The sequence below is a fragment of the Anolis carolinensis genome, unplaced genomic scaffold (genome assembly GCF_035594765.1).
Source record: "Anolis carolinensis isolate JA03-04 unplaced genomic scaffold, rAnoCar3.1.pri scaffold_15, whole genome shotgun sequence".
Lineage (NCBI taxonomy): Eukaryota > Metazoa > Chordata > Lepidosauria > Squamata > Dactyloidae > Anolis > Anolis carolinensis.
The window spans coordinates 8,577,710-8,590,162 of NW_026943826.1; the positions used below are offsets into that span (position 1 = coordinate 8,577,710).

Here is a 12,453-nt window from a genome sequence, read left to right on the forward strand (position 1 = left end):
TCTGTGTTACTCCCACCCCAAACATCTATCCTCTAGATTACCCCACTTCCATATGTCCCTGCCCGCAGTGGAGTACCCCTCTGTCCCTCGCACTCCAGGTTTTACCTCTGTGTTTACGCGGCCTGCCCTTGTTTTATTGTTTTTTGATTTCTTGATGTAATGCCTATTATTATTTATTGTATTTTTAATGGTGCTATGATATGTTGTTTTTATATTTTATTATATTGTATTGCTCTGGGCATGGTCCCATGTTAGCCGCCCCGAGTCCCCGTTGGGGAGATGGTGGCGGGGTAGAAATAAAGTTTTATTATTATTATTATTATGTCTCAAGTACCACCTCCCAGCAGCAAAGAACTGGTGGGATCACAAACCTGCAAAAATATTGGAAAATGAGCACGCAAAGATACTGTGGGACTTCCAAATCCAGACTGACAAAGTTCTGGAACACAACACACCAGACATCACAGTTGTGGAAAAGAAAAAGGTTGGGATCATTGATATCGCCATCCCAGGTGACAGTCGCATTGACGAAAAACAACAGGAAAAACTCAGCCGCTATCAGGACCTCAAGATTGAACTTCAAAGACTCTGGCAGAAACCAGTGCAGGTGGTCCCGGTGGTGATGGGCACATTGGGTGCCGTGCCAAAAGATCTCAGCCGGCATTTGGAAACAATAGACATTGACAAAATTACGATCTGCCAGCTGCAAAAGGCCACCCTGTTGGGATCTGCGCGCATCATCCGATAATACATCACACACTCCTAGACACGTGGGAAGTGTTCGACTTGTGATTTTCTGATATGAAATCCAGCATATCTATCTTGTTTGCTGTGTCATAATAAAATAATAATAGTGGCAGAGGACCCTTGCAAATAAAACGAGCAGTCAAAGAAGAAGAACATGCCCTGGCAGAACATGTAAAGCAAAGTGAAGAACCTGCTTTGATTGAAGTCAAAAAATCAGAAACTCCTCAAAGCACAGCAGACAAAAAACCAGTACAAGAAAACCGCACTACAAACTAGAGCTGACAGCTGGCACAACAAAACATTGCATGGACAGTTCCTTGACGAAATTGAAGGAAAAGCTGATAAGGAGAAGACTTGGGAAGTGTTTGACTTGTGATTATGTGACACGAAATCCAGCATATCTATCTTGTTTGCTGTGTCATACAATAATAACAACAACAACAATAATAATGCGCGCATCATCTGAAAATACATCACACAGTCCTTGGATGCTGCTCTCAGAGGAGGAAGGAGCAGCTGGCATTTCTGTCTTTCTCCCCCGCCCCAAACTGCTTCAACAGCAAGGCAAGCCGAAGCCTGCTGAACTCCGCAAAGGTCAGACCGCAGCATAAAGTCGAGCAGCAAGCCACTCAAGCAAGGGGGCCGGCAGGGACGGAGGCGCAGACGACAAGCCTCTGATTAATGCAATTACAAACTCAACCGAGGTCTCTTTCTGCTTCAGTGCTTTGCTCAGCCCTCCCTCCGCCCCGCAGGCTGTTTCAAGGCTCTGGCAGAGGATTTCCCCCACCGCTAATAAAGAACAGGGGAGAGAGGAAGCCACAAATAGCCAGGCTGCTGTTAAAACCCAACTCTGCACCCACAAATGTAAGTTGCACAAAATAGCAAAGACGAGGAAGAGAGGATGCTTACCTGCCGCTCCCAAGCCGATATCCAAACTGCTCCTCTTGAACTCGCAACGGCTCTGGGTCTCTGGCATTACGAGCTGCCGACTCTGGTGGAGGTTGGAGATGAAGGAGGTGAGTTCGTTGTCCCGGCTGCTGCGGAAGGAGAGAGGAAGGCAGCGCTTAGGCATCTCAACACACTTACACACTCTCTCGTTCATTCTCTCTTTGACCGGATTGGGCAAATCACACTGAAAACAAAACCTACACACTGAGCTTCTCCTGAGGTTGTTTCGCTCTCGTTGACTCATAAGCTTAGCTTGCAATCTATCCAGAAAAAGGATGCTCTGCAAGTCTCCGTTTTGAATAATCTCTGCATTAGGTCAATATGCATTCTGACCTTGAGTTCCTATGTTTTTATTTACAAAAATGAATTCGTTTCCAAACTAAACTGATAGGACATTTCCCCCTCATGTATCAGTTCAATGCAACAGGTAAGATATACCTATTCCCAGTATAGAGAAAGGACCACATTGTGAAACACGAGGAGGCTTTGAACATAAACGTCAACCAACCCTAATTCATATTATCCGGATTAAACACGTGGAAATTCAAACCCAGACACTTGAGAGAAAACTCCTTGATCTTTTTGGGCCTCAGCAGATTGAAAGCCAAAACCAAAGTCACAACAACATTTGTTATAGAACTCCAATACGCCGACGATAACGTAGTCTGTGCACATTCAGAAGAAGACCCACAAGCCACTCTAAACACTTTGGCAGAAACATACGAGAAGCTCGGCCTCTCATTGAAACCTGACTATTTTTAGTTCCTCCTAAAGCTGGATTGATGGCTTCTAATACTGGCATATATCACTTTACAAAGGGTTTGATAAGGAAACCTCTTCTGACAAATGTTTTTTTTTTATGTTTGGCTAAATGCCTTTCTCCATGTTCTATGTCCACCTGGATGTTTTTAAGCTGATATATGGTGATATAGGGCTGGAGAATCATTGACCTTTGTTGTCGAGTTGCAGCAGCTACCAGTAGTAAACTATAGAGGAAACCTTGAGCAGGGAAAAGGCAGGACGCTTCTATAGCTGATCCTAATATAGCTGTGTGTGCCTGCCTACAACAGACAAGGCAAACAGCAGCTGCCACCAGAATCCTTGACTGGGCTGAAGTCAACAGCAAAACAGAGGGAAAAATGGGCAGCGTATAAGCCTGCTTCAGCTTAAGAAGCATAACTATGTAAGTTTGCCCATCAAAAATAGGAAACAGAAGAAAGGTGGATACTATTGAATGGAAGAATCATCCCTGGATGCATTTGGAAGGAAGCCTTAAAGCAGTGGTTCCCAACCTTTTTTTGACCAACATTAGTACCGAAAGAGTTACAAACTGGTTTTTGGTCAACTTTACATTCGGTTTGGTAATTTGTGGTGCTGATTCAGAAAACTGCACTGGATAGACCATATCAGCTCTAGTTTCTGATACAGAACATATGCCATCCAGTAGTTGCCATCCAGGGCCGGCCCTAGGTAATTTTCAAGTGTAAGCAAACAGTATTTTGGTGCCAAATACAGTGAGAGTGGAAGAAGACAGACACGGAGATAAATAGCAAAGATAATAGGCTTCTTGTTGAAGAAGAATCACTCTATTTGTTGTATCCAGAACAGAATAATAGAGTTGAAAGATATAAGGTAAAGGACAAGGTTTCCCCTGATGTTAAATCCAATCGTGACCGACTCTGGGGGTTGGTGCTCTTCTCCATTTCTAAGCCAAAGAGCCAGTGTTGTCCATAGACACCTCCAAGGTCATGTGGCCGGCATGACTGCATGGAGTGCCATTACCTTCCCTATTGATCTACTCACACATTTGCATGTTTTCGAACTGCTAGGTTGGCAGGAGCTGGGGCTAACAGCGGGCGCTCATTCCGCTCCCGGGATTTGAACCTGGGACCTTGTGGTGCGCAAGTTCAGCAGCTCAGCGCTTTAACACACTGCCACTAGGGGAAAGATATAGATATGTGTATTAATGGAATAAAAATAAATCTCTTGTTTGCACTTGTGTGTCTTCCCTTCCAGGTGCCTCAACAGCGCCCCTGGTGATTTGGCGCCACCCGCAATTGCTTACTTCGCACATAGCTTCAGCCGCCCTTGTTGCCATCAGCTCATTCACAGAAAATCATATTTAATAAGCCTCGGCACTATGAGAGGGTTTTGCGAAACCAGTCGCTCTCGCTGCAACGGTGTAGGCGGAGGACCATATTTTAGTTCTTGCAGACCACTGGTGGTCCACAGAACACAGGTTGGGAACAACTGCCTTAAAGTGATCTCTGGAAAGTTCAAAATCCTCCTCTTTACTGGGTGTTTCATTTATCGGTAGAATATAAATGCTATTGTAAGGCATTGGAAGGGCTCTTTGTGGTGTAGAAAACGATCCAGATTATTTCTGCCCCTGGTCCGACTTAAAAAAGCAACGCCGAAGCAACCAGAGGCACACCTGTGCAAGGAACACAAACTACCTTCTCATGCATCTCAACGGTTGTCTCCCTGGGAGTTGTTAGGTGAGCGGGAGCGGAGGCTCTTCCTCAAACTGCCTCCAGCCTCCTCCCTCGCTTCAGTCAAAGCAAGGATGTCAAGCCCTGTTAGAAAAGTGAGTCCTTCTTTGACTCCAAGGCCTAACCATCACCTTCGGATGGCGAGGCCCCGGAGACATGTCAAAGGAATATCGGTTTCCAGTCTTTTCCAAAATGCCTTTGCACATTCGGCAGTGTTTATCAAAGGTCCTGCCTGCTGGCAGCTCCTTAGCGAAGCAAGCTTGGCTCATCCCAACTGCAACCAACTCTGGAATGAATCTTAGGCACGAGATCAATAACTGTCAGGATGAGCAGGGATGAGGAGGAGGGAGAGAGAGAGAAGAACGAGCGAAGGGCCGGAAAAAGTGACAGATGAAACGGCCTGGCAGGCAAAGGGAGAGAGGCAACGCTCCAGACCTTGGCTCTGTTTACCAACGTAATATTTGTTAAGAGTCTGGAGTCAGACAATGACATTTTTCAGAACGGCGAACGGGGGGCAAGGACTTGCTTCTGTGGCCAAACCGCCTCTGCAGGTTTCCCAAACTCTCGATCAGAAGCAATGATAAGGATATAGGTACATTGCCTTCTCTCGACCCATAAATATCCAGACACATTGAGGGAACACAATGCATTTAGGCAGCCACAATCCAGATCATGTTCAGGTTTATATACTTTATTTGCACAAAGTAGGAATGAAGGACAACACAATGTGTTGTCGAAGGATTCATGGCCGGAATCACAGGGTTGTTGTGTGTTTTCTGGGCATAGTAAAGGTAAAGGTTTCCCCTGACGTTAAGTCCAGTTGTGACCGACTCTGGGGGTTGGTGCTCATCTCCATTTCTAGGCCAAAGAGCCGGCGTTGTCCGTAGACACCTCCAAGGTCATGTGGCTGGCATGACTGCATGGAACGCCGAACATGGCCATACAACCCGGAAAACACACAACAACCCAATGACAACACAGCTTCAGTGCTCCATCCCTGGCACCCTAAGTGCTGTACTGGGACACCAGCCATCTTAAATCATAACTATCACACACATCTTTTAGCAACTACTTATATCAGAAGGAGAACTCTTGGCATGTCTCCAGGTTGTACCATCTCTTTCTCAATTTTCCCACATATTAAGTAGCATAATGTGCCACTCATAGGCCTATCCTAACATCAAAACCAGCCAAATAACATCGTAAATAAACGCTAGATACTTTTTGGAGTCCTTAAAACTTCACTTCTTCCCATCGAAATTACTTCCAGAAACTAACAGATATTTATTTATTTATTTACAGCATTTATATTCCGCCCTTCTCACCCCGAAGGGGACTCAGGGCGGATCACATTACACATATAGGCAAACATTCAATGCCTTTTAACATAGAACAAAGACAAGACAAACATAGGCTCCGAGCGGGCCTCGAACTCATGACCTCCTGGTCAGAGTGATTCATTGCAGTGATTCATTGCAGCTGCTCTCCAGCCTGCGCCACAGCCCGAGCCCAAGCAACTTAAGCAGCACAGTCCTACAAATACTTTTTATGGGCACAGCATAGATTTGAACAACAACAACAACAATTTGTTATGATCCAAACACCCTTATTACACCGTAGAAAGCCTCCCCCATTGGCCTTTCCGCATCCCTCCTAACTCATCTGGGTTTTGACATGGCTCTCGAATCAATCAAACTGAGACTATGAACTCTCATTCTTATGTATCTTGCTCTTCTAGTGCCCTCTCCATACATTATGTTGGGCCTTTCCACTCAGAAAATCTGATGGTAGTCAAATACCATTGCCTATTTTACACGGTCTAGTAAGCACTGGCAATTCCAGCTAAGTTTTTTGAATGACAAAAACACCAGTTAATGTTGACCATCATTCGAATAGGTTTGGGTCATACAAACACACATACATACATACGCACACATATATGTTCCCCTCCCAGCCAGTCTCAGATTGCATGTGGAAATGCCAATCACAGTTGTGGAAAAGAAAAAGGTTTGGATCATTGATGTCGCCATCCCAGGTGACAGTCGCATTGACGAAAAACAACAGGAAAAACTCAGCCGCTCTCAGGACCTCAAGATTGAACTTCAAAGACTCTGGCAGAAACCAGTGCAGGTGGTCCCGGTGGTGATGGGCACATTGGGTGCCGTGCCAAAAGATCTCAGCCAGCATTTGGAAACAATAGACATTGACAAAATTATGATCTGCCAGCTGGAAAAGGCCACCCTTCTGAGATCTGCACGCATCATCTGAAAATACATCACACAGTCCTAGACACTTGGGAAGTGTTCGACTTGTGGTTTTGTGATAAGAAATCCAGCATATCTATCTTGTTTGCTGTGTCATACAATAATAATAATAATAATAATAATAATAATAATAATAATAATAATAATTACATCACACAGTCCTAAACACTTGGGAAGTGTTCGACTTGTGATTTCGTGACACGAAATCCAGCATACCTATCTTGTTTGCTGTGTCATACAATAATAATAATAATAATAATAATAATAATAATAATAATAATTACATCACACAGTCCTAGACACTTGGGAAGTGTTCGACTTGTGATTCTGTGATACGAAATCCAGCATATCTATCTTGTTTGCTGTGTCATACAATAATAATAATAATAATAATAATAATAATAATAATAATAATAATTACATCACACAGTCCTAAACACTTGGAAAGTGCTTGACTTGTGATTTTGTGATACGAAATCCAGCATATCTATCTTGTTTGCTGTGTCATACAATAATAATAATAATAATAATAATAATAATAATAATAATAATTACATCACACAGTCCTAAACACTTGGGAAGTGTTCGACTTGTGATTTCGTGACACGAAATCCAGCATATCTATCTTGTTTGCTGTGTCATAATAATAATAATAATAATAATAATAATAATAATAATAAATCTAGGAATTTATCCTCCCCTCTCACTGGTCTAAAAAATGCAAGTGCACATAACAATTACTAAGCCAAAGGAGGATCTGGTAGTGCTCATCATCATACTCACACAAGCCACGGCCTTATTTTGTGTGTCGGCAAGGCGCAGCACATGACTGCCGGCACACTTGGCTCCGGGAAGGCCAAGCAGGAGTGCACATTACGTGCTCAATGGCCTCGCTTTAAATATCCCCCCATCTCAAGACGTCTGAGAGAAAAGGGGCGGAAGGGGAAGGAGGAGGAGGAGGAGGCACTAATCTCTAACCAGGCCTCTACTTAATCTGATAAAGTTTATGACCGAAAAGTCATCAGACGGAGGTGCTGTCGATGGGTGTCTGGCGGTGGATTTTCACAGATGTTGGCAGACTGACCTTGATAACCCACACCTTAATAGGTAACTTCAAGCCAGGCCGTGGCATCTGATGCACAACACACACGTGAACACAAACAACACACGCGCTCCCTGCTTTCCAGAAGCGGAAGGGTGAAATTGTTCATTCCAGGTGCAATCACCTCCGTAAACACGCCGGGGTCATTACTTACAGGAAAGCCTTGCAGGGCCATTGATGGATGAGGCCCCGTCCCCGCATTTCCCTTCCTCCCCGGCAAGCAATTTCAGGGCTTATCCTTGCTACCTTTGAGATGCATTATGCAAAATATTTGCAAAGGAGTTTAGAGGATTAATTTGAGGCGATTACCGGCCCCTCTTAATCGTGCAAATCAATATCCCCGGACGGCGGGGACAGAGGACAGATAAAAGCTGCCATCAGCACAACGGGAAGAGAGCGAAGGGGGAGAGACGCAGAGGCTTTAATTGGTCTCTGCCCGTCATATAACACACAGTTTGGGAGGAAGTGTCTAGGCCTGATTGTCTTCTATCCATCGGCGACTGGCCCAGATTTTTTGCTCAGTGCTTTCTGGTAAACAGAACTCCTCAACCAAAGACTGATGAGAAGGAGGTCGGTCACAAATGTTGCCCAGAGTTTATTCGTTCTTCAATACCCCAGAATCAAAGAAGAAGGGATCATTTCCTTCTAGATTTTCTCTTTTTCCTCCACCACAGACATCCCAGTGTTTCTGACTCTCTCCATCTGTGTGAAATTTGCATGACCCCGCCCACTGTCTCTCCCATAACCCTTTCCTACTCTATGGCACACAGCCAGAACCGGCCCAAGGTAATTATAAGTAGTAGGCGAACCAAATTCTGGCGCCCCCCCCCCCCCATTTTGGCGCCTGCCCACCCCCCATAAACCAGAGGACGCGGCTGCGGCGGCTGCGGAGGCAGCTTCGGAGGCCATTTTGGGCGATAGGACTCATGCGCAAGGCTTCAATCGCTTGCCCAGTACGTAAAGCAGACGGGCGACTTGTGCCGGGTGAGCGATCGAAGCCTTACGCATGCGCACGAGTCCTATTGGCCATTTTGGGCGATGGGAGTGGTGCGCATGTGCAAGGCTTTGATTGCTTGCCCGGTACGTGAGGTGGATAGGCGGCTTGCGTGCCTTACGTGCCAGGCGAGCGATTGAAGCCTTGCACATGCGCACGAGTCCCATCGGCCATTTTGGGCGATGGGACTCCTGTGCGCATGCGCAAGGCTTTTGAAGCACAAAAAAGCATGGGGATGGCGGTGGGAGACGGTGGCACCATGGTTACATGGGGGCGCCTCGAGTGCGCCCCCTGTTGGTGTGCCCCAGTGGTGACCGCTTAATTCGCCTTGCTGTTCGACCGCCTCTGCACCCAGCAACATACTGCCCTTCAGATGTGATGCCGAACTACAACTTCCACTGGCCACAGTCAGCATGTTGGTTGAGGATAATGAGACATGTAGTTGTCAACAACACCTGAAGGGTGCATGGCTGGAGGAAGGCTATGACTGTCTCTACAAATGAGAAGCCAAACCCCAAACCAAGCAGGCACTAGAACAGTGGTTCTCAACCTTTGGGTCTCCAGAAAAGAAAGTCCAAATTAGAGAACGAGGAAGAGCCATTTTCAACCCTGGTTGCTGGTCAGAAGGGTAGGCCCTGCCCCTTTAGGCCCTGCCCACTTTGCCGGGGTACAGCCAGGGTTCAGGCTTTTGAGGCTGCAAGGCTATTCACTGCTATTCCACCTGGCCAACAAGGCATTCCCATAAGCCACAGCAACACGTGGCCGGGCACAGCTAGTTGCTGCTATTGTTGTTGCTGTTGTTGTTGTTGTTGTTGTTGTTGTTATTATTATTATTATTATTATTATTATTATTATTATTATTATTATTATTATTATATCCAGAGCACACTATGAAGCCAAACAATGATGGATCTGGACCAAACTTGGCATGTATATCCAAGATGCCCACATCTGAATGCTGGTGGGTTTTGAGGGAAATTGGCCTGGACCTTTATGGAGTTGTAGGTATTGGGATATATAGTTTACCTGCAGTCAATGAGCACTCTGAACCCTACTTTGTATACAGGTTTGTTGTATGTTTTCAAGCCACCTGAGTTATAAAGACCTTATAAATCACAGGACTTCTTGAAAAGGTTTCTTCAGAGATGGGAAATGTCATTGAAACTTTGACAACAACCGAATTGACGATGGAATGCAAAAATTCGTGACCTGGCCTGACGGAGTCTGATGGAAAAGACGAATCCTTTCCTGATAAACACACCTTCCTTCAGCATTTATTGCAAAACACAGGCAGGTGTCCCACACACACGTGTACACACACATACATAATCAGATTATCGATCTGATCCCTTCCAGCAGTACAATATTATATTTTTAAAAACGAATTAGAGAAGGCCACGGGGAGAGGGAGAGAGATGGATCTCCTAAGAGGTTAAGAAGGAGACAGATAATCTCCCAAACGGCTCAAGGTTGCCATAACTATTTTCAACTGACTTAGGTTTATCTAGCCTTGTACCAAGGAAGGCTCTGGAAGGTCTTCAATGAAGAAAGCGTAGATAGGCACATTAGAGAAAAACTACACTGTGGGAAGGTGGGAAAATGTGGGATTTCAACAAAATATTGTCCTTCTTTCCCAAACCTGTACATCTCCAGTCTATTTTTGGGTGCATAACTTTCTGCTTTGACATGAAAACCCATAGGAAACTCACACTCTCTTTGCTTCCTCTGAACAAATATCTCAAAGGAAACCATCAATGTCCCATAATGTTCAACATTTACACAAATAACCAGCCATTGCCAGAAGATAGAGTTTCCTCTATGCTGACGATTGCGTCATCACCGCTCAAGCAGGAAGCTTTGAAATGGTTGAACAGAAACTCTCTGAAGCTTTAGGTGCTCTTACTGTCTATTACAGGGAAACCAGCTGATTCTTGATCCATCTAAAACACAGATGTGAGCTATTCATCTTAACAACAGATAAGCTCGAGTTCTAAGTATTACATGGGAAGGAATCCCACTGGACGACCTTCTCACAGTAACACCAAGTAGCCAGGTTCTAGTCAAAGAAAATCCCGTATAATGCTAAGTTTTTAACTTTGTTTGTTTTTTATGCATTATAACTGTATTCTCAATTTGCTTCTGACACAAAAAATAATTCCAAGAAAACCAAAAAACTCAGGCTCTCCATAAATTAGAAATGACTAGAAGGGATACAACACCCACCAGGCCTTTGTTGTTATTTCACCAAGCCCTGAGATACATACAAATACATACACACATACAAATACACAGACACAGATGATCACAACAAAAACCAAAACAGGGTTGTTGTGTGTTTTCCGGGCTGTATGGCCATGTTCCAGAAGTATTCTCTCCTGACGTTTCGCCCACATCTATGGCAGGCATCCTCAGAGGTTGTGAGGTATGGAGAAACTAAGCAAGGAAGGTTTATATATACAGTAGAATCTCACTTATCCAACGTTCTGGATTATCCAACGCATTTTTGTAGTCAATGTTTTCAATACATCATGATATTTTGGTGCTAAATTCGTAAATACAGTAATTACTACATAGAATTGCTGTGTATTGAACTACTTTTTCTGTCAAATAGGCTTTTCCTTAATCTCTCCTTATTATCCAACATATTCGCTTATCCAACGTTCTGCCGGCCCATTTACGTTGTATAAGCGAGACTCTACTGTATCTGTGGAAAGTCCAGGGTGAGAGAACTCTTGTCAGTTGGAGGCCAGTGTGTTGTGGTTATTCACCTAAATTAGCATTGAATAGCTTCATCTCCTGGCTTCTTCCTGCCTGGGGGCATCCTTTGTTCAGAGTCGTTAGCTGCCCCTGGTTGATTCATGTCTGGAACTCCTCTGTTTTCAGAGTGTTGCTTCTTATCTACTGTTTTGATTTTAGAGGTTTTTTTTAATACTGGTAGCCAGATTTTGTTCATTTTCATGGTTTCCTCCTTTCTGTTGAAGTTGTCCACATGCTTGTGGATTTCAATGGCTTCTCTGTGTAGTCTGGCATGATAGTTGTTGGAGTGGTCCAGCATTTCTGTGTTCTCAGATAATATACTGTGTCCAGGTTGGTTCATCAAGTGCTCTGCTATGGACTTTCCACAGATATATATAAACCTTCCTTGCTTAGTTTCTATACTTCACAACCTCTGAGGATGCCTGCCATGGATGTGGGCGAAACGTCAGGGGAGAATGCTTCTGGAACATGGATATATATTCCTCACAACCTCTGAGGATGCCTGCCATAGATGTGGGTGAAACGTCAGGAGAGAATACTTCTGGAACATGGACATATATTCCTCACAACCTCTGAGGATGCCTGCCATGGATGTGGGCGAAACGTCAGGGGAGAATGCTTCTGGAACATGGAGATATATTCCTCACAAGCTCTGAGGATGCCTGCCATAGATGTGGGTGAAACGTCAGGAGAGAATGCTTCTGGAACATGGACATATATTCCTCACAACCTCTGAGGATGCCTGCCATAGATGTTGGCATAACATCAGGAGAGAATACTTCTGGAACATGGAGATATATTCCTCACAAGCTCTGAGGATGCCTGCCATAGATGTGGGTGAAACGTCAGGAGAGAATACTTCTGGTACGTGGAGATATATTCCTCACAACCTCTGAGGATGCCTGCCATGGATGTGGGCGAAACGTCAGGGGAGAATGCTTCTGGAACATGGATATATATTCCTCACAACCTCTGAGGATGCCTGCCATAGATGTGGGTGAAACGTCAGGAGAGAATGCTTCTGGAACATGGACATATATTCCTCACAACCTCTGAGGATGCCTGCCATAGATGTTGGCATAACATCAGGAGAGAATACTTCTGGAACATGGAGATATATTCCTCACAACCTCTGAGGATGCCTGCCAT

The 12,453-nt window shown here is 44.6% G+C and overlaps 1 protein-coding gene across 7 annotated transcripts in view; it reads right to left on the reverse strand.

Annotated features, from left to right (window-relative positions):
* Window positions 1-12,453, reverse strand: part of samd11 (sterile alpha motif domain containing 11) — a 168,944-nt gene that overhangs the window by 73,901 nt on the left and 82,590 nt on the right. For 5 of the 7 annotated variants that reach the window (XR_010001387.1, XM_062965934.1, XM_062965935.1 and 2 more), the window contains one exon: window positions 1,657-1,784. Coding sequence is in view for 6 of the 7 variants with exons in the window: in XM_062965934.1 (XP_062822004.1) it covers window positions 1,657-1,784 (128 nt within the window). In the remaining variant the exon portion in view is untranslated. The remainder of the gene's footprint in view (window positions 1-1,656; window positions 1,785-12,453) is intronic. The other 2 variants (XM_062965937.1, XM_062965933.1) reach the window with 1 other exon arrangement.